The sequence below is a fragment of the Python bivittatus genome, unplaced genomic scaffold (assembly GCF_059951505.1).
Source record: "Python bivittatus isolate LINGU-HERP-01145 unplaced genomic scaffold, Pbiv_v1 ctg000640_np1212, whole genome shotgun sequence".
Classification (NCBI taxonomy): Eukaryota; Metazoa; Chordata; class Lepidosauria; order Squamata; family Pythonidae; genus Python; species Python bivittatus.
In genome coordinates, this window is record NW_028277090.1 from 40,591 (window position 1) to 61,958 (window position 21,368).

General features: G+C 40.4%; 1 protein-coding gene across 1 annotated transcript; it reads right to left on the reverse strand.

Annotated features, from left to right (window-relative positions):
- Positions 1–16,661: 16,661 nt before the first annotated feature.
- On the reverse strand, positions 16,662–20,436 carry LOC103057877 (galanin receptor 2b-like). Its single transcript, XM_007444608.1, has 2 exons — positions 20,063–20,436; positions 16,662–17,445 (listed from the first exon to the last, which is right to left on the reverse strand). Exons 1-2 carry the CDS (start codon positions 20,434–20,436, stop codon positions 16,662–16,664), a joined length of 1,158 nt encoding a protein of 385 aa, XP_007444670.1.
- Positions 20,437–21,368: the final 932 nt, after the last annotated feature.

The window sequence follows — 21,368 nt, forward strand, 5'->3', positions numbered from 1 at the left end:
TTAACCATGTGTAAATGACGGTTTGATGATACTCTCCCCATCTTTTAACCATATATATATGGTGGTTTAATGATGCTCTCCACATCTTTAACCATATATATATATCATGGTTTATTGATGCTCTCCCCATCTTTTAACCATATATATATGGTGGTTTGATGATGCTCTCCCCATCTTTAACCATATATATATATCATGGTTTATTGATGCTCTCCCCACCTTTTAACCATATGTAGATGATGGTTTGATGATGCTCTCCCCATCTTTAACCATATATATATATCATGGTTTATTGATGCTCTCCCCATCTTTTAACCATATGTATATGATGGTTTGATGATGCTCTCCCCATCTTTAACCATATATATATATCATGGTTTATTGATGCTCTCCCCATCTTTTAACGATATGTAGATGATGGTTTGATGATGCTCTCCCCATCTTTAACCATATATATATATCGTGGTTTATTGATGCTCTCCCCATCTTTTAACCATATATATATGGTGGTTTGATGATGCTCTCCCCATCTTTAACCATATATATATATCATGGTTTATTGATGCTCTCCCCATCTTTTAACCATATGTAGATGATGGTTTGATGATGCTCTCCCCATCTTTAACCATATATATATCGTGGTTTGATGATGCTCTCCCCATCTTTAACCATATATATATATCATGGTTTATTGATGCTCTCCCCATCTTTTAACCATATATATATGGTGGTTTGATGATGCTCTCCCCATCTTTAACCATATATATATATCATGGTTTATTGATGCTCTCCCCATCTTTTAACCATATATATATGATGGTTTGATGATGCTCTCCCCATCTTTAACCATATATATATCATGGTTTATTGATGCTCTCCCAATCATTTCACCATATATATATGATGGTTTGATGATGCTCTCCCCATCTTTAACCATATATATATATCATGGTTTATTGATGCTCTCCCCATCTTTTAACCATATGTAGATGATGGTTTGATGATGCTCTCCCCATCTTTAACCATATATATATATCATGGTTTATTGATGCTCTCCCCATCTTTTAACCATATGTAAATGATGGTTTGATGATGCTCTCCCCATCTTTAACCATATATATATGGTAGTTTAATGATGCTCTCCCCATCTTTAACCATATATATATATCATGGTTTATTGATGCTCTCCCCATCTTTTAACGATATGTAGATGATGGTTTGATGATGCTCTCCCCATCTTTAACCATATATATATCGTGGTTTATTGATGCTCTCCCCATCTTTTAACAACATATATATGGTGGTTTGATGATGCTCTCCCCATCTTTAACCATATATATATATCATGGTTTATTGATGCTCTCCCCATCTTCTAACCATATATATATGGTGGTTTGATGATGCTCTCCCCATCTTTAACCATATATATATATCATGGTTTATTGATGCTCTCCCCATCTTTTAACCATATGTAGATGATGGTTTGATGATGCTCTCCCCATCTTTTAACCATATATATATGGTGGTTTGATGATGCTCTCCCCATCTTTAACCATATATATATATCGTGGTTTATTGATGCTCTCCCCATCTTTTAACCATATATATATGGTGGTTTGATGATGCTCTCCCCATCTTTAACCATATATATATATCATGGTTTATTGATGCTCTCCTCACCTTTTAACCATGTGTAAATGATGGTTTGATGATACTCTCCCCATCTTTTAACCATATATATATGGTGGTTTGATGATGCTCTCCCCATCTTTTAACCATATATATATATGATGGTTTATTGATGCTCTCCCCATCTTTTAACCATATATATATGGTGGTTTGATGATGCTCTCCACATCTTTAACCATATATATATATCATGGTTTATTGATGCTCTCCCCACCTTTTAACCATATGTAAATGATGGTTTGATGATGCTCTCCCCATCTTTAACCATATATATATATCATGGTTTATTGATGCTCTCCCCATCTTTTAACCATATGTAAATGATGGTTTGATGATGCTCTCCCCATCTTTTAACCATATATATATGGTGGTTTGATGATGCTCTCCCCATCTTTTAACCATATATATATCATGGTTTATTGATGCTCTCCCCATCTTTTAACCATATGTAGATGATGGTTTGATGATGCTCTCCCCATCTTTAACCATATATATATATCGTGGTTTATTGATGCTCTCCCCATCTTTAACCATATATATATATCATGGTTTATTGATGCTCTCCCCATCTTTTAACCATATATATATGGTGGTTTGATGATGCTCTCCCCATCTTTAACCATATATATATATCATGGTTTATTGATGCTCTCCCCATCTTTTAACGATATGTAGATGATGGTTTGATGATGCTCTCCCCATCTTTAACCATATATATATATCGTGGTTTATTGATGCTCTCCCCATCTTTTAACCATATATATATGGTGGTTTGATGATGCTCTCCCCATCTTTAACCATATATATATATCATGGTTTATTGATGCTCTCCCCATCTTTTAACCATATATAAATGATGGTTTGATGATGCTCTCCCCATCTTTTAACCATATATATATCGTGGTTTGATGATGCTCTCCCCATCTTTAACCATATATATATATCATGGTTTATTGATGCTCTCCCCATCTTTTAACCATATATATATGGTGGTTTAATGATGCTCTCCACATCTTTAACCATATATATATATCATGGTTTATTGATGCCCTCCCCACTTTTAACCATATGTAAATGATGGTTTGATGATGCTCTCCCCATCTTTAACCATATATATATATCATGGTTTATTGATGCTCTCCCCATCTTCTAACCATATATATATGGTGGTTTGATGATGCTCTCCCCATCTTTAACCATATATATATATCATGGTTTATTGATGCTCTCCCCATCTTTTAACCATATGTAGATGATGGTTTGATGATGCTCTCCCCATCTTTTAACCATATATATATATGATGGTTTATTGATGCTCTCCCCATCTTTTAACCATATATATATGGTGGTTTGATGATGCTCTCCCCATCTTTAACCATATATATATATCATGGTTTATTGATGCTCTCCCCATCTTTTAAGCAGATGTAGATGATGGTTTGATGATGCTCTCCCCATCTTTTAAACATGTATAGATCGTGGTTTGATGATGCTCTCCCCATCTTTTAACCATATATATATATCATGGTTTATTGATGCTCTCCGCATCTTTTAACCATATATATATGGTGGTTTGATGATCCTCTCCCCATCTTTAACCATATATATATATCACGGTTTATTGATGCTCTCCCTATCTTTTAACCGTATTTAGATGATGGTTTGATGATACTCTCCCCATCTTTTAACCATATATAGATGGTTGTTTGATGATGCTCTCCCCATCTTTTAACTATATATATATCTCATTGTTTATTGATGCTCTCCCCATCTTTTTACCATATATATATAGTTCAAAGATGGGGAGGACATAAATAAACCACTATATATATAAAGATGCGGAGAGCATCAATAAACCACCATATATATATTGTTAAAAGCTGCAGAGAGCATCCATAAACCACCATATATATATGGTTAAAAGATGCGGAGAGCATCCATAAACCACCATAGATATATGGTTAAAAGATGCGGAGAGCATCCATAAACCACCATATATATATGGTTAAAAGATGCGGAGAGCATCCACAAACCACCATATACATATGGTTAAAAGATGCGGAGAGCATCGATAAACCAACATATATATATGGTTAAAAGATGCGGAGAGCATCCATAAACCACCATATATTTATGGTTAAAAGATGCGGATAGCATCGATAAACCACCATATATATATGGTTAAAAGATGTGGAGAGCATCTATAAACCACGATATATATATATGGTTAATAGATGGGGAGAGAATCAATAAACCACCAATATATATATGGTTAAAAGATGGGGAGAGCATCCATAAACCGCCATATATGTATGGTTAAAAGATGGGGAGTTTATCCATAAACCACCATATATATATGGTTAAAAAATGGGGAGAGCATCCATAGACCACCATATATGTATGGTTAAAAGATGCGGAGAGCATCCATAAACCAACATATATGTGTGGTTAAATGCTAAGGAGAGCATCCATAAACCACCATATATATATGGTTAAAAGCTGCGGAGAGCATCCATAAACCACCATATATATATGGTTAAAAGATAGGGAGAGCATCCATAAACCACCATATATGTATGGTTAAAACATGCGGAGAGCATCCATAAACCACCATATATGTATGGTTAAAAGCTGCGGAGAGCATCCATAAAGCACCATATATATACGTTTAAAAGATGGGGAGAGCAACCATAAACCACCGTATATATATGGTGAAAAGATGGGGATAGCATCCATAAACCACCATATATATATGGTTAAAAACTGCGGAGAGCATCAATAAACCAACATATATATATGGTTAAGATCATGAATAAACCACCATATATATATGGTTAAAAGATGGGGAGAGCATCCATAAACCACCATATATATATGGTTAAAAGATGGGGATAGCATCCATAAACCACCATATATATAGGGTTAAAAGATGCTGAGAGCATCCATAAATCACCATATATATAGGGTTAAAAGATGCGGAGAGCATCCATAAACCACCATATATGTATGGTTAAAAGATGCGGAGAGCATCCATAAACCACCATATATGTATGGTTAAAAGATGCGGAGAGCATTCATAAACCACCATATATGTATGGTTAAAAGATGCGGAGAGCATCCATAAACCACCATATATATATGGTTAAATGCTGCAGATAGCATCCATAAACCACCATATATGTATGATTAAAAGCTGCGGAGAGGATCAATAAACCACCATATATATATGGTGAAAAGCTGCGGAGAGCATCCATAAACCACCATATATATATGGTTAAAAGATAGGGAGAGCATCCATAAACCACCATATATGTATGGTTAAAACATGCGGAGAGCATCCATAAACCACCATATATGTATGGTTAAAAGATGCGGAGAGCATTCATAAACCACCATATATGTATGGTTAAAAGATGCGGAGAGCATTCATAAACCACCATATATGTATGGTTAAAACATGCGGAGAGCATCCATAAACCACCATATATGTATGGTTAAAAGCTGCGGAGAGCATCCATAAAGCACCATATATATATGTTTAAAAGATGGGGAGAGCAACCATAAACCACCGTATATATATGGTTAAAAGATGGGGATAGCATCCATAAACCACCATATATATATGGTTAAAAGCTGCGGAGAGCATCAATAAACCAACATATATATATGGTTAAGATCATCAATAAACCACCATATATATATGGTTAAAAGATGGGGAGAGCATCCATAAACCACCATATTTATATGGTTAAAAGATGGGGATAGCATCCATAAACCACCATATATATAGGGTTAAAAGATGCTGAGAGCATCCATAAATCACCATATATATAGGGTTAAAAGATGCGGAGAGCATCCATAAACCACCATATATGTATGGTTAAAAGATGCGGAGAGCATCCATAAACCACCATATATGTATGGTTAAAACATGCGGAGAGCATCCATAAACCACCATATATGTATGGTTAAAAGCTGCGGAGAGCATCCATAAAGCACCATATATATATGTTTAAAAGATGGGGAGAGCAACCATAAACCACCGTATATATATGGTTAAAAGATGGGGATAGCATCCATAAACCACCATATATATATGGTTAAAAGCTGCGGAGAGCATCAATAAACCAACATATATATATGGTTAAGATCATCAATAAACCACCATATATATATGGTTAAAAGATGGGGAGAGCATCCATAAACCACCATATTTATATGGTTAAAAGATGGGGATAGCATCCATAAACCACCATATATATAGGGTTAAAAGATGCTGAGAGCATCCATAAATCACCATATATATAGGGTTAAAAGATGCGGAGAGCATCCATAAACCACCATATATGTATGGTTAAAAGATGCGGAGAGCATCCATAAACCACCATATATGTATGGTTAAAAGATGCGGAGAGCATTCATAAACCACCATATATGTATGGTTAAAAGATGCGGAGAGCATTCATAAACCACCATATATGTATGGTTAAAAGATGCGGAGAGCATCCATAAACCACCATATATGTATGATTAAAAGCTGCGGAGAGCATCAATAAAGCACCATATATATATGGTTAAGAGATGGGGAGAGCATCCATAAACCACCATATATATATGGTTAAGAGATGGGGAGACCATCATCAAACCACCATATATATATATGCTTAAAAGATGGGGAGAGCATCAATAAACCACCATATATATATGCTTAAAAGATGGGGAGAGCATCCATAAACCACCATATATATATGGTTAAAAGATGGGGAGACCATGATCACACCACCATATATGTATGGTTAAGAGATGTGGAGAGCATCCATAAACCACCATATATATATATGGTGAAAGCTGCGGAGACATCCATAAACCACCATATATATATATGGTTAAAAGATGGGGAGAGCATCCATAAACCACCATATATATATGGTTAAGAGATGGGGAGAGCATCATTAAACCACCAGATATGTATGGTTGAAAGATGCGGAGAGCATCAATAAATCCCCATATATATATCGTGAAAAGCTGCGGAGAACATCAATAAACCACCATATACATATCGTTAAAAGATGGGGAGAGCATCCATAAACCACCATATATGTATGGTTAAAAGATGCGGAGAGGATCCATAAACCACCATATATGTATGGTTAAGAGATGGGGAGACCATAATCAAACCACCATATATATATATATGCTTAAAAGATGGGGAGACCATCATCAAACCACCATATATATATATGCTTAAAAGATGGGGAGGTCATCACTAAACCACCATATATATATGGTTAAGAGATGGGGAGAGCATCCATCAACCACCATATATATATGGTTAAAAGATAGGGAGACCATAATCAAACCACCATATATGTATGGTTAAGAGATGGGGAGAGCATCCGTAAACCACCATATATATATGGTTAAAAAATGGGGAGACCATAATCAAACAACCATATATGTATGGTTAAGAGATGGGGAGAGCATCCATAAACCACCATATATATATGGTTAAAAGATGGGGAGAACATCATCAAACCACGATATATATATGGTTAAGAGATGGGGAGAGCCCCTAGACAATCAGCAGAACATCCCCTTGAGACAAAATTGAAAGGCTTTCACTGGATTAAATTTTTGCATACTTTATTCATGCCTTCGTCTGCTATAGAAAGTCCATCCAAGATCCAAGTGAAAGAGAGAGGTCCATAAAAATATGATGCCCATAAAAAAGGGGGGTTGGCTTTGATTGCCGTCTTGACCTTTTGGACCCCCTTGTTGCCTCCCCTGAAATGATTTTGGTCCTCTCTCATCCCGTCTCCCAAATATAGTGTAAATGCAGTACCTCCTGCCTCAATGAGGCATCTGTCATCGGAAATGCCCTTAAATTGCTACCTGCAACAATGTTAGAAATATCTTCCCCAAAGCTAATAACATTGTGAGAATAAAACTAGTTCACAGGAAACTCCAGGGAGAAAAAGGAGCACTTTTCACTGATTTCAAGCTTGCTCAGTAATGAAAAGTTAATTGATGAGTGCTTTGGAAGAGAGAGCAAATGTTTTGTCTCCCAAGTGAAGGTCAACATCTGGGTACCAGGGAGAGCACAGCCAGCTTTGGAAGAAAATAGATCTGTCTGGGTGTTTTCCTCTGCCAGTTTTCAGCTGTCCTGCAAAGCAATAAAAATACAGGTAGTTCTCACTTAATGACCACAATAGGGACTGGAAAAGTGGTTGTTAAGCAGGGTGGTTGTTAAGCGAATCAGTCTTGATTTTACAACCTTTTTTGCAGAGGTTGTTAAGCAAATCACCCAGATGTTAAGCTAATCACACAGTTCCCATTGATTTTGCTTGCCGGAAGCTGGCTGGGAAGGTCGCAAATGGCAATCCCGTGCCCCCAGGATGCTGCAACCTTCATAAGTGTGAGCTGGTTGCTAAGTGCCCGAATCACAATCACATGACCACAGGGATGCTGTGACAGTCATAAGTGCGAGGTTTGGTCGTAAGTCACTTTTTTAAGCACCGTTCTAACTTTGAATGGTCACTAAACAAATGGTTGTTAAGCAAGGACTAGCTGTATTCTGGGGTGCAGACTTATATTTTGACCCTGTAAATTTGGGTTGCACCCTGAGCTATCATACAGCAACATAAAAGGAAAAAAATATAAGCCATTTTCTGTTCATCCTTCTTCGGCCCACGTTAAAGAAATGCAAGACTTGAAGCTGGTAATTGTTTTTCCTCTAGGAAGCAGCAACATCCCTTTAAGTACCAAAGAGAGAGAACCTTCCTGGAATCAAGAAAGCAAAGCTTGTGACTGGAATCAGGAGTTGGAATATAAATATTGAAATGGGTTATTTCCATTTCCCACATGCAAATCAGCTTCTGTTTCTGCACTGATTTTTAAGGCAGGAGAGAATCTCTATTCTTTAAAGAAGCCAATGATGGAAGGAATTGTTTTGAGCGAGCCCTGATGGCTGATAACTAGCCACGTAGGATGGTTTTATATATTTGGGATACCTTTGAGAGCACAATTCTTTGTTCTTTTTGAAACTGATCCCTTCCAGGGATCATGTCCCAGTTTGTTTTCTTTTACTTGGGTCATAGACCAGCATAAACCAAAGAACGTCATTCCAAAATCGAAGGAGCAAAAGTTTGCCTGAATAAAATGAAATAAAAAATTATTAGCACAGAAGTACAAAATATAAAACATAAAACTAGGGAAAAAACTATAAAATCACAATGTATAGTCTAAAAGTGTTTCTCAACCTTGGCAACCTTATGATGTGTGGACTTCAACTCCCAGAATTACCTAGCCAGCAAGCTGGCTGGGGAATTCTGGGAGTTGAAGTCCACACATCGTAAAGTTGCCAAGGTTGAGAAACACTGTTCTAAATGCTGTAAGTCATGAAGCTAGATAACTATAGATAAATGCATATGAAATACTAGGATCAATAAGACACAATAACAATTAAAAATTATCCTAACTTATAATGAGTCTAATATTTGCTGTAGGGTTTGATTGGGATTCTTGCAAATGGAATCAGATCAACTAGAAGCAAGATGATAAGAAAATATAGTGTAACTGGTGTGGTGTATTTTTATTTTTTTTAAAAAAGAGAGAAAGAATTCTCCATTATATTGAGTTACAATAACCTAGACAGAGCTCACATCGCATTGGATTTTTGCAAGTGGGAAATCAATGCACCCAAGAAATTGCGACCTGCGCAGCTCCATATTTCAATGATGCCGGCTTTCCTCCAGAAGAGGAAAGAAGCAAAACTCCATGAACTGGTTGTCACTTCTTCTTAAATCTTTATCTGGCTTGTGTGCCTTTGGCTTGGCTTGGTCAGACCCCCTTCTTCGAAAGGCGCTGCTGGTGATGAGTTCTGACTCTGACCCCCGAGAGGGGAACCTGGATTGCTCAGAACGACTGATGAGATTGTGCTGTTGGCTGGATTAAAAATGTAGTATTTGGGGTCACATTCTCCTCTGTATGCCTTTTTGGGCTTCACTTTGCAGGGTACTGGGGGAAGGCGGTCCAAAAAAAACAAGATGGGGGTTGGGACCATGCAATGGAAGCCCTGCCCTTTTTGTACTTTCCATGTGCAACATATGTTAAAAGGGGGTGGAACATCAATCACACAAATGCGGTGGCCCTCTTGACTTTTTTTACCCCCCTGGAAGCACCTGGGACTAGGTCTTCGTTAATAAACCCCCACTGGTTGAGTTCCACCAAGACAGGGAGCAAAAACTGATCAAACAGCAGGATGCAACATATAAAATCAACCCCTTTTGTTTAAAAATTGCCATTCCAAAAAAAAAAATCCTGATTTTTCTTCGATCAGTTCTCATTCAGCTGGATGAACCAGAATGTTTTGGCAAAACATTTTTCAAAGAAGTGAATGTCACTGAATTTTTGGCTGGGAGCCTTTCCTTCCTTGCATTGGCTTATGCTTTTCATTGCTTCCAGGGCTACCTTCTTTGTCTTTCTCTCCCTTTTGTTAGGCAGTTAAGTGAATCCGTTTCCCCACAGACAGGACGACAATACCCATTGCAAGTAGATTATCGTCTGGCAGTTCATTAGGATTTCAGGTGGGGCGTTGGGACATGAAGGGCCACGGGGCTGGGTCTCCACACGCCTGGGGTTTCCCCTGGAAAATTAGTAGATGGTCTCTGGGTTAGAACGTTTTCTGGAGGGCCTGAAACCAGGAGTGAGGAAAATACATTTTTCGGGTGAAGAAAGTAAATTTCTAGAGGCAAATATGTGTAGCTCAGGGTTGAACTGTGGAGTCCTTGGGTTCCCTGAGCTCGGTTGTTTTCTGGCTCGCACTGAAGATGTTCCCTAGCCGGGTAATGAAACGTTTGCAAGGAAACAACGAAGCTCGGAGAACCCAAGGACTCCACATTTCTAGAGGCTTCAGAGGAATGGGAGTGCCTTAATAAAACTGAAACATAGAAGACCATGCAGCACCCTTGCAGCTGGTGTGACCTCCCAAGGCATCTGCCTTGAAGGAGGATGTGTTCTTCCGGGCATCTGGCACCTTGAACTGATTCGTTTCTTCTTCTCAGTCAGGCTATTGCTTCCCTTGTCGACAGTAGATAAACAGAGGGGCAGAAAGTAACCGGAGATCTATTATTCATGTATGTCTGCATCATCATGTGAATATGTATGTATGTATGCCTCCTTTTCCCTTCCCTTTCCTGAAATGTGTAAATATCAGAGCATCTCTTGTGTCTGCAGAGGGAGGGGGGTCTCTCGCTATCCCTTGGCGGGGTCCCCCTCCAGGACGCACTGTCTAATAAACACTGCAGTGAAGCCTTGATCACTTTGCAGTCGGGTCCTGCGTCTTGATCCACGCGTGTAAAAAAGCTGCAGAGCTTCAACCCCGTGGTCATAAAATGGCCCTCATCAGGAGTCACACTCAACTTAAAAGAGACTTGACCTTATTTTGTTTTTAATTCTGTTACAGCATTTTACAGCTGAGAAATACAGTGGCTTTTTAAATTCTTCTTCTCTACTAAAAAATGAGTGGGAACTGTGCCGTTTCCAGCAATCATAGCCAGAAGGGGCCCCAGGACCCCATGGGTTAGCTCATAATTTGATTTATAAGCCTGACAGCTTGTTCTGTGAGCCAAACACTGGCTTAGTCCTTTAACCACAAATCATGGCTTAGGGCTACTAAGCAGCTTTTAGGTAGTTTTTCCCTGTTTGGGGGGAGAGAGTGAGATTTTTGAGATCTCAGGGCACGGATGGTCCTCTTTTGGCTACGTGAGGATATGTGGATCTGATCGGAGTAGATTGTAGAGGTGATACAGAAATAGGATTTGCATCTTTTTTCTTTCTTTTTAAAAAAATTTAATTGGTTTCTCTTATCCTGTTTTTAATATATGGCCTTATTAAGGTCTTATGTTTCGTATGTTTAATATTCTGTATCCTGATATGGCCTAACGGCTAATCAATAATCAAATAGCAGCACCAAGAATCCAAATATTGGGAATCAAGGGAAAGCTGATGAGTAGCTCCCAATCCTATCGAAGGGCAGCTGGAACCCTGTGCGTGTGCGCCATTTCACAGTGCAATTCGAGCCATTCATCCCCTGTTTCTGTTTTGCAAAAAGGCGCACCATTTATCCCCCTCCCTGCTGACTGCCAATTATCCTGTGTTCATTTGGCACAGTGAGAGACCTGCGTATTAACACCCCAGGGCAGACCGTGACTTTATGCGGGGGGCGAATTCTCATCTCTTTTTCAGCACTTGCTAATGGATCCTAACAAAAGAGCTGTTTCTCACTCCTGCTAAGGGGAACTCAAGATGTGGGAGCTAAGACTTATGGGGCACCTGAAGAATGAGAGAGAGAGGAGAGAATTTGGTGTATTGGAGATAAAGGCTGAGGACCAAGGAGTAAAATAGAAGCAGAGGGGGAAGGAGAGCATTGTTCACAATTCTACAAAAATGTTTAAAAAACAACCCAAAGAAGGTTTAAAAAAAAAGACCCAAGAGATTCAGTGAGGGCTAGGTTGTTCAGTAGCCATGAAAAAAATCAGCGTTGCCTGGGAAAAGATGGGACAATGCAGAAGAGGTTGAAGCTCTCGGAAGATTCCTACAAGATGAGGTGAGGCTTCAGTATCTTGTTGGCATTCCCACTTTTGAGCAGAGCTTATAGAATACCCTAACTCAGTGTTTCTCAACCCTGGCATGGCATGGCAACTTTAAGATGGGTGGACTTTAACTCCCAGAATTCCCCAGCCTCCATTCCAGCAATTCTGGAAGTTGGTCCATCCATCTTAAAGTTGTCAAGGATGAGAAACACTGTTTTAAGCCATGGATTGCTCCACCATCATTTACTGAATAAACCACCGTTAGTAAGGGTTACCCAGCATGCTAAGCCCTAAAGCATGGTTTGTAAACCAGAATGGCCAGGTTCACACAATACCCTGAACCAGAACCTTTAAATGTGTATGATTTAAGTATCTCCCTTGATGAAGAAAGGGAGCTTATTTCTTAACAAAACCTGCTTGATCCAAGCAGGATCCTTGAAGATCCTTTTTGCCCTACCATTTCTCATACAATCTGATGGAGGAGAATTTGCCTGAGGAATCCTTTCAAAGAAAAATTGGCAAGAAATTCTCTTGGGTAGAATATGGCCATCTTGCATGTATCTAATGATGAGGTCATATGGGGGTGTCCTCTTTTGCACCAGACAATCTTCTCTCTCCGACAGCTTCCCTGGTTTCTCATCACCCCAGGCATCTGCAGCCTTTCTGGCTTCCTCCTCTTCTATTCATCCAAGAAAAGACCCCAGGAGGGAACTTCTCTGGGGATTTTCCATTGGGGTGCTACTGTTAATGGCTAAAGGGCAGTCCTGCCCCTGAGAAATGACTGAAGAATTTCCTCTTCCTTTGGAAAATCCAGAAAAATTGTCCACTCAATTTCTCTGCCCCCAAATTTGACAAAGAATGTCATAAAACCCCAGGTCTACTTCAAACTGAATTACAGTCTGAGTTTCCATTCTGCAGGGAGAGAAAGGTTCAGTGGGTAGAATTTGAAAGTTGGGTTGGACAGAGAAGGCCTGGTGAAAAATAGCTTATCCTAAGCAAGAACTATTGTCCTGTCACACGTAGTTCTTGCTCAGGATAAGCTATTTTTCACCGGAAGAAAATGAACAAGGGAGGTTAGGTAAATGATCCCTTGATTGTGGCTTACTGAAAACAGTTCTTGTCCAAGTCAGGCTAGAGGACTATAGGAACATGGTACGTTCCAAAATAATGGAAAAGACCAGCCAGGTAATCTTCTATGTGCCATGTGCCATCTAGCATCGATGGGGACCTCTATCTATAATTTCTCCAGGCCATCATCAAATTCTTCAAGCCTTTATTTTTCCATTTGTTTTGGACTAGACAACCCATCAAAAAGACCACATCTTCAGCTAGTGAACTACCCTCGATAAAAGAGAGAGTGTGGCCATCCTAGGTAGTGATGGATTGGAAACCTGGAGGAAGGAGGAAGAAATGATATATACGTTTTGGAACTTTTATTATGAAACTTTCTGACCACTGAAGTCTTCAATCCAGACCTTTCTCACCCATCAGACTCTAAGGCTGCTTTCCATTTTCAGGCTAGGTAGAGATGGTGGCTCCAGAGATTAAGATCAAAAGGAGGTCTTCCCTCTCTATTCCAGCCAGGATACTCAGAGGGATAGGAAGTACAGAAATGACATCTTGTGCAGAGCTATTGTCATGGGGGGAAACCTATCACTGAAATGATACCATCTCTGATAACCGTTTCTGATTGGTTTCCAGAAAGTACTGGAATAGATCAATAGCTTGATCGCTTGCTACAAGGCATTAGTGCATTCAGTGGCCTCTGAATTTTGTTTCCAAAGCAGCTTGGGTCCCTTACCTCTGGTGGTCCTAGAGAAAGAAGTGCGAGGTCTGTTTCAAAAGCAAAAGATCAGAAAAGCCCCAGGTCCAGACGGTGTGACCACCTCGTGTCTGAAAGTTTGTGCAGAACAACTGGCCCCTGTTTTCACGCATATTTTTAATAAATCGCTGGAGACGGGTTATGTCCCTTCTTGTTTTAAGACCTCTACAATCATCCCAGTTCCTAAGAAATCCCCCATTAGTGAGCTGAATGACTACAGACCAGTTGCACTGACATCTGTGGTCATGAAGACCTTCGAGAGGTTAGTGTTGGCTCACTTGAAAGCCATCACGGATCCTCTGTTAGACCCACCGCAATTTGCTTATGGTGGAAACAGGTCAGTGGATGATGCTGTTAATATGGCCTTGCATTATATTCTGCAACACCTTGAATTTCCGGGGTCTTACGCACGAGTTCTTTTTGTGGACTTCAGTTCAGGATTTAATACTATTGTGCCAGAAATTCTTTACAACAAACTGATCCAGCTTACTGTGCCTGACCATACCTGTAGGTGGACAATCAGTTTTCTAACAGGTAGGAAACAACACGTGTGGTTAGGCAAAATTACATCCGGTACCCGGTTAATCAGTACTGGTGCCCCTCAGGGATGTGTGCTCTCCCCGTTGCTTTTCTCCCTTTATACCAATGACTGCATTTCAAAAGACTCTTCTGTTAAAATCTTGAAATATGCGGATGATACAACTGTCATTGGTCTAATTCAAAATGGAAATGAGTCAGCATATAGACGGGAGGTTCAACAGCTGGTCTTGTGGTATGGTTGTAATAACTTGGAATTGAACACACTTAAAACTGTGGAGATGATTGTGGACTTTAGGAAGAATCCTTCTAATACCCCTCCCCTCACCATACTCAACAGCCCAGTATCAGTGGTAGAGTCCTTCAAGTTCCTGGGTTCTATACTTTCCCAGGACCTGAAATGGACGTTTAACATCACAACCATCATTAAAAAGGCACAGCAAAGGATGTTTTTTCTGCAGCAACTTAGGAAGTTTAAATTATCCCAGGAGCTCTTGGTACAGTTTTACAGGGGAATCATTGAGTCTGTTATCTGCTCCTCTATAACTGTCTGGTTTGATTCTGCAACCAAACAGGACAGACTCAGACTCCAACGAATAGTTAAGTCTGCAGAAAGGATAATTGCAACCCGCCTGCCTTCTACAGAAGAACTGTATACTGTGAGGGTCAAAAGGAGGGCAGAGAGGATATCTGCAGACTCTTCTCATCCTGGATATTATCTGTTCCAACTTCTTCCTTCAGGACGGCGCTATAGAGCTCCATATGTTAAAACATCTAGACATTGGAATAGTTTTTTCCCTTGTGCCATTGCTCTGTTAAACACTGTATGATTTGATATGTACTGGATAGTGGCTTCTTCTTTGGAAAAGTTATTTTATTGGGCAGTGTTATTGTTACTGTTTATTAATTTTTGTTGCTATCCAAACGCACCGTTGATCTTGCTGTTCGTCACGGAAGACAAATTCCTTGTGTATATTTTATACTTGGTCATTAAAGTATTTGTATTGTATTGTATTGTATTCAAGACTGTCATGGGCACCTATTGGCTGGTGGCTGTCATGTTATTGACCACCACCCTATTTCTGCTGCTCCATTTGCCATCCCAAAGAGTAAAGTTTGCTATTTTCCTGCTCTGTTCTTAAGGAAGGAAGTACTCTTGCAGTAATTGGATTGAATAAGAAGTCCCTCCTCTACTGGGCTTTCTTTGTAACCCAGTTCTCTGGAGAACCTTAGAAAATATAACACAACAGCATATCGCTATGCAGTAATTTGATATGTCATGGCATCTCCAGCATTTGGCCTGGAGATCAGAAGGCACACCCAGCTGGATGGGCTTAGAAACTTTCCATGTTGAGGAACATAGATAATGCAGATGGCCAAGTCCAGAGAAGCTTCTTGGCATATTCACCTGCTTGTGTTTTAGACATTTGCATCAAAGGGGGTAAGCACAGCGGTGGGCAACATGTGACCTTCTCAGTGTTGCAGACCAGCTCCATTAGCCAGGTCGATCAGGGTTGATGGGAAATGTGCAGTGCATTTGATTCTCAGCCCTAATTAAGCAACTTGTCTTATCTGTCACTATCAGTGGAAATCACCCAATTCCCCCATCATTTCCCAGCTCTTTGTTGGTGACTCAAGTAACCACTGGATCATGGATAGCTATGGTTGTAGGTGATGACACAGATGTAACGATACCATTATGGAAATGATGTGACTTACATACTTGCATCAGATGTCATCATTACATCATGTATAACATGCAGATGTCATCATGTTGACATCATTATGGATAAACGCTACACTGGACATATGCTTTTGACTAAACAGAGGAGATGTGATGGGTAAGAGACAGGCCTCCCCTTGAAAGCAGTGTGAATCTCCTAGTCCTTGACCTGTTTATAGAGACTTTCCCCACAGATGCAGTAAGTTCTATGTCCTCTCTTGGAAAATGCTCTTGGTATGAAGGCTGTGCATGACTGCGATGTAGACTAAAAAAAGAAAATCAACCATTAATTATGACCTTAATGGAAGCATTTGGCACCCTTTGCTGAAGTCCCACTCCACTTTGGCTTATGAAATGCAGGAGATGATGGGACCATGATGGACTTCGGATCCAGTTCACACACATTCAGTTGCCCATTATTCTCATTCACCCGGGACACATCTGTGGAGCCCACCTCAATACCAGGCACAGTAATCGTGTCACGGACTGCGTGGACTTTGTTCCATGGTTTCTTCCTCAGCAGACATCTAAACACCTTCTTAAACCCCTTGCGGAAGTGCTTGGAGACCAAGGCATAGACAATGGGGTTGAGACAAGAGTTGGCATATGCCATACAGTGAGACAGCAGGCGGAAAGCATAGGTAGTTTGGTTGAATGGGAAGTCTCCATAGAGGTAATGGAGCACGACCACATGGTAGGGCAGCCAACACAAGCAGAAGAGGATGGTAACAATGATAATCATTTTAGTCACTTTCCGCTTAGCTTTCTTGGACTCCAACATGTCCGTCAAAGGATCCACAGACGTCCAGAGATATTTAATTGTCCTGGTGTAGGAGAGGCTGACGATAAGTGCCGGGATGATGTAGCCAAAGATGAAAGTGCTGGTGTCCATGACCTTGCGCTTCCATTCCTCCCACCCTGGCACACAGAGGTAGCTGCCCTCCCATTGAATCAAATCGTAGTAGCTCAGGTAGGGCCCTGAAAAGATCATGGAGAGGCCCCAGATGATAACTGTTGTCACCACCGCACTGTAGGGAGTGCGCAATTCCCGGGAGCGCAATGGATATCGAATGGCCAAATACCTATAAAAAAGTCAACTGCATTAGGCATTGCTAAACATATATTATGTTGCTTACGGTCAGGAGCAAGGGGCAGTGAGAACAGTGGACATAAAACCACTGCAAAGCTTCGTGTTGTTTCCCCATGATGGTCCCTCCCATCTCTTGCACAGTGAGCGTTCTTGTGAAAGTGTAACATTCCTGTTGCCCACACATGTGACTAGGTTCACCCCTCATGCCAAACCACAATGTGATTTGGTTTGGTTTCGGTTTAGTATGTCCTGTGAATCCAGGCCATTGTGATTTTATTTAGCAAACCACAGCTTACCATGATCTGGGCACACCTCAACCCTACCGTAAGCTTCTTCGGTTATGATTTCTTTAGCAAATTAGAATGAAAAAACATGTTTTCATAGACCATGACCGGGCTCCCCCGTTGGGCTTAGTCATAATATGGTTAGTGTACTGAGTCAAAAATGGATCAAAATGAGCTAAGCCAGAAAATAACTAAGCAAGCTTAAAAGTTAGGATATTTTGCTAATGCAGTGTAGCCATTAGGTCTTTGGGTGATATAGTTAAGTATGTTATTGAAACACAGACCATATGGGATGTTGGGCAATAGGCTGAGGACCTCTAGGCTGGATCATGCAAAATGTCACCAAGCAAATGACTGCATAAGTAGAACACGCTAAACTTTGTTAAATCATGGCTAGTTCTTTGTGGCTTAACTTGTCGAAATCAAGCCCACCTGGTTAATTTTAGAATTACTGTATTGTGGAGACCCAAAACATGGATTAATTCAGGATGTGGAATAAGGCTGTTGAACGTAGGCATCAGAGACTGGCAAAGCCATAAAGCAGGCTGCTTACCTTGGGCTTGGCGTGACAAATGAAGCCACCTGGGTGTGGCTCATTCAACAAATGATGATTAAGAGCTTCTGGTTTGGCATTCTCATCATGAAACGACCTCTAATGTACGTGTATGCACGTTTATGTTTGTATAAATCTGGCTGTTAAAAAACACTGGGCTCTGTTTCCTTGAGTGTGTGCAGCTTGGTAAAATCTGGGTGCTTTTCATGATTAACTATTGGCGTTTCTTCCGTTGTATTAAGGTGAAGAGGTAATATGAATATTGAGATTTATTCTCTCTGCCTGTTTGATGGGGTTTGTATCTTTGATTATAAATTGCTCTGAGCATTATGTTAATAACATGAAGCAAGGTGCTATAATTCTGAAGTCAAATAAAGTAACAGGAAGAATAGCATTTGTTGGGGGGATTGAAACTATGAATTTATGTTCCAGCAATGAATTCTACTGTGCTAGAAACTCCAGGGATTAAGAGAGTCCCAAGGAGAATTTCTGCCTGATGGTCTCACAGGAAAAATGATTTGCGTGTATGGAAAAATAATACTTTTTGACAAATTTCGCCTGGTAATTTGCAAATTGCTAAAAATCCTGTCATTAATAGTGCAGTAATCCAGTTTTTCCCCCCCTTTTCCTGTAGGTTTTAAACCCACCTACAAAAAAGGTTAACTTTGTTCACAACAGTCTCTTAGAAAGGTTTTCTATGCACCTTCCCTAATTTCCTAATGATGGCCATAATCAATCAATCGATTCGCTGCCAATAGCCTTTTGCATTCTTACCCCCCCACACACACACACTAATTGTGTAGCTTTTGCTCTTTCACATGTACATTTTGTGCAGACTTTTAAAATGCACATTTCCCCAATGTAAGTTCCCTTTTGAAAGGTAGCGGTGCTGTTTATAGGTTACTTTTGGTGGTGTACCTTTTCTCAGACTTTTAGAAAGCGGATCTGAACGCTACCATGCGTGCCCACGCACAAACACATTTACTAACATTCTGTCCACTGCAAAGGCCAGGAGCATGAAACTATCTAAAATATTCTTCCAGCAGAATGTATGGCTATTTTTTTTACCACTGTAAAGGTCCTTAGGGGGAAATAGAAATATACCCGCCTGCACAGGAATTTAATCGCCTAGCAAAATGTGCTTGTTGTGGCCTGGGAGCACCAGCGATTCTTTGGCACAAGAATGGGTAGAGAATGCTTTTTAAGAAATAAGATATCTGACGTGGTTTTATTTATGGAAGTGAAAGAAAGCCCATTATTTTTGTTTGCTGGGTTTGAAGCAGAACATCATGCCGAGAAAATGTCCCATTTTTTTCCCTCCCACTATAAAGCATTCCTGCCTTAATTGATTTAAGCGCAATTGACTGGCTAAATCATGGCTGGATTCACAGATTGATTGATTGATTTGGTAAATTTATATAGCCGCTCTTCCCACACGCGCGACTCTGAGTGGCGTACAAGGTTAAAAAGCCCAAAAAACAATTCAACAAAAATAACCAAAAACGTAACAACCAAAATCATTTTAAAAGTTTAAAAACAATAAAAACCATTTAAAAAAAACTCTAAGCTGCAGGAAAGCGCACTCAGTTTCCCTAGTAATACAGCCACTTTACAGGCGCCATAACTGCTTCCCCAGATCCCCAGATAGGCCAAGCCATAAACTATGTTGTGCCAACCCGAGTGGCAGAGCTCCTCCCACCCCAGCCAGCCCCTTTGGTGCTCACCATAGTGCTTAAATCAGGCATGGGTCATCAAAAAAAGGATCAGATTACCTATCCACGGAGACAGCAGCCAGCGTGAAACTGCTGGCGTACATAGTGAGGTAGATGAAGAAATGCACAGCTTTGCACATGAAAGAGCCAAAGATCCAGCCCTCGGTGGAATAGATGGTGGCCTGGAAGGGCACACAGAAGATGATAAAGGAGACGTCAGCCAAACTGAGGTTGAGAATGAAGAGGTTGGTACTGTTACAGCCCATCTGGCTGTTCTGCAGAACCACAGCCAAAACCAGACCGTTCCCAACTGTGCCCAACAGAAAGATGAGGGAGAAGACCACTGGAATGGCAACCCTGGTGGGGCTGAACTGGTTGAGGTCCGAAGAATTCCAGGGTCCAGCCAAACCGACAAGTTCTTCTTGTTCAGTCATTTTTTTTTAAAACAAAAACAATCTGTGGGCAAACAGATGGAGAAGAACAAGAGAGAGATTGAGCAGCCCATAAATGCTCATGAAATAATCTAAAAGCCCCCTAAACCTGATTCTAAACTTCATACAAAAGCAGAAGAGTCTCCCTTCTTCTTAGATATCAGCTAGACACTTCCAGGGCATATAAAGGCAACCAGGTCTTCTATGGTTGGCCCCTACCTAACCAGTTTTCAGTGATTGCTGCCTCTGACTGTGGAACATAGCTGGTACTCATTGATGATCAGCAAAGCCTGGGTAGAACCTTTTTGCAAAGAGTATCTGCTGGACCCGCCCATATCACTAGAGCAGGGTTTCTCAACCTTGGTCACTTGAAGATGTGTGGACTTCAACTCCCAGAATTTCCCAGCCAGCATGGCTGGCTGGGGAATTCTGGGAGTTGAAGTCCACACATCTTCTGGGAGTTGAAGTCCACACATCTTCTGGGAGTTGCAGTCCACACATCTTCTCCAAGGTTGAGAAACAGGGCACTAGAGAGAGTGTGGCAAAGCAGCTGATCTGGTGTGCAATGAAAGGCAATAAATTGTTAGGTAATTAATTTGTTACGTTTGGAGCAGAAGCCAACATCATGTAGCCTGGTACCATAGGGGGCAATCAAGGAAGCAAGAGCTGCTTAGACTCAAATAAGGCATTTTGTGGTACAGAATCTTGGAAAGTAAGGTAGGAATCTCCAGCCCTAATTTATTAGAACGTTCATTGTGGTGAAGTTTCTTTGGATGGTCTGAATCTCTTCATCCTGCAGTTTTTGCAGTCTGGACTCAGCTGCCACTTATGAGATGAGCTATTAACCACCTTCTTTCCCATCTGTTGGTCACTAATGCAGCCTTTCTCAACCATGGCAACTGTAAGATGTGTGAACTTCAACTCCCAGAATGCTG

Bases quoted from the DNA above. Each gene is read 5' to 3' on its own strand.
- LOC103057877 (XM_007444608.1), bottom strand. From the start codon at position 20,436: ATGACTGAACAAGAAGAACTTGTCGGTTTGGCTGGACCCTGGAATTCT. The intron at 17,446-20,062 runs GTAATCTGATCC...ACTTTTTTATAG, and splicing joins GCTGCTGTCTCCGTGGATAG to GTATTTGGCCATTCGATATC.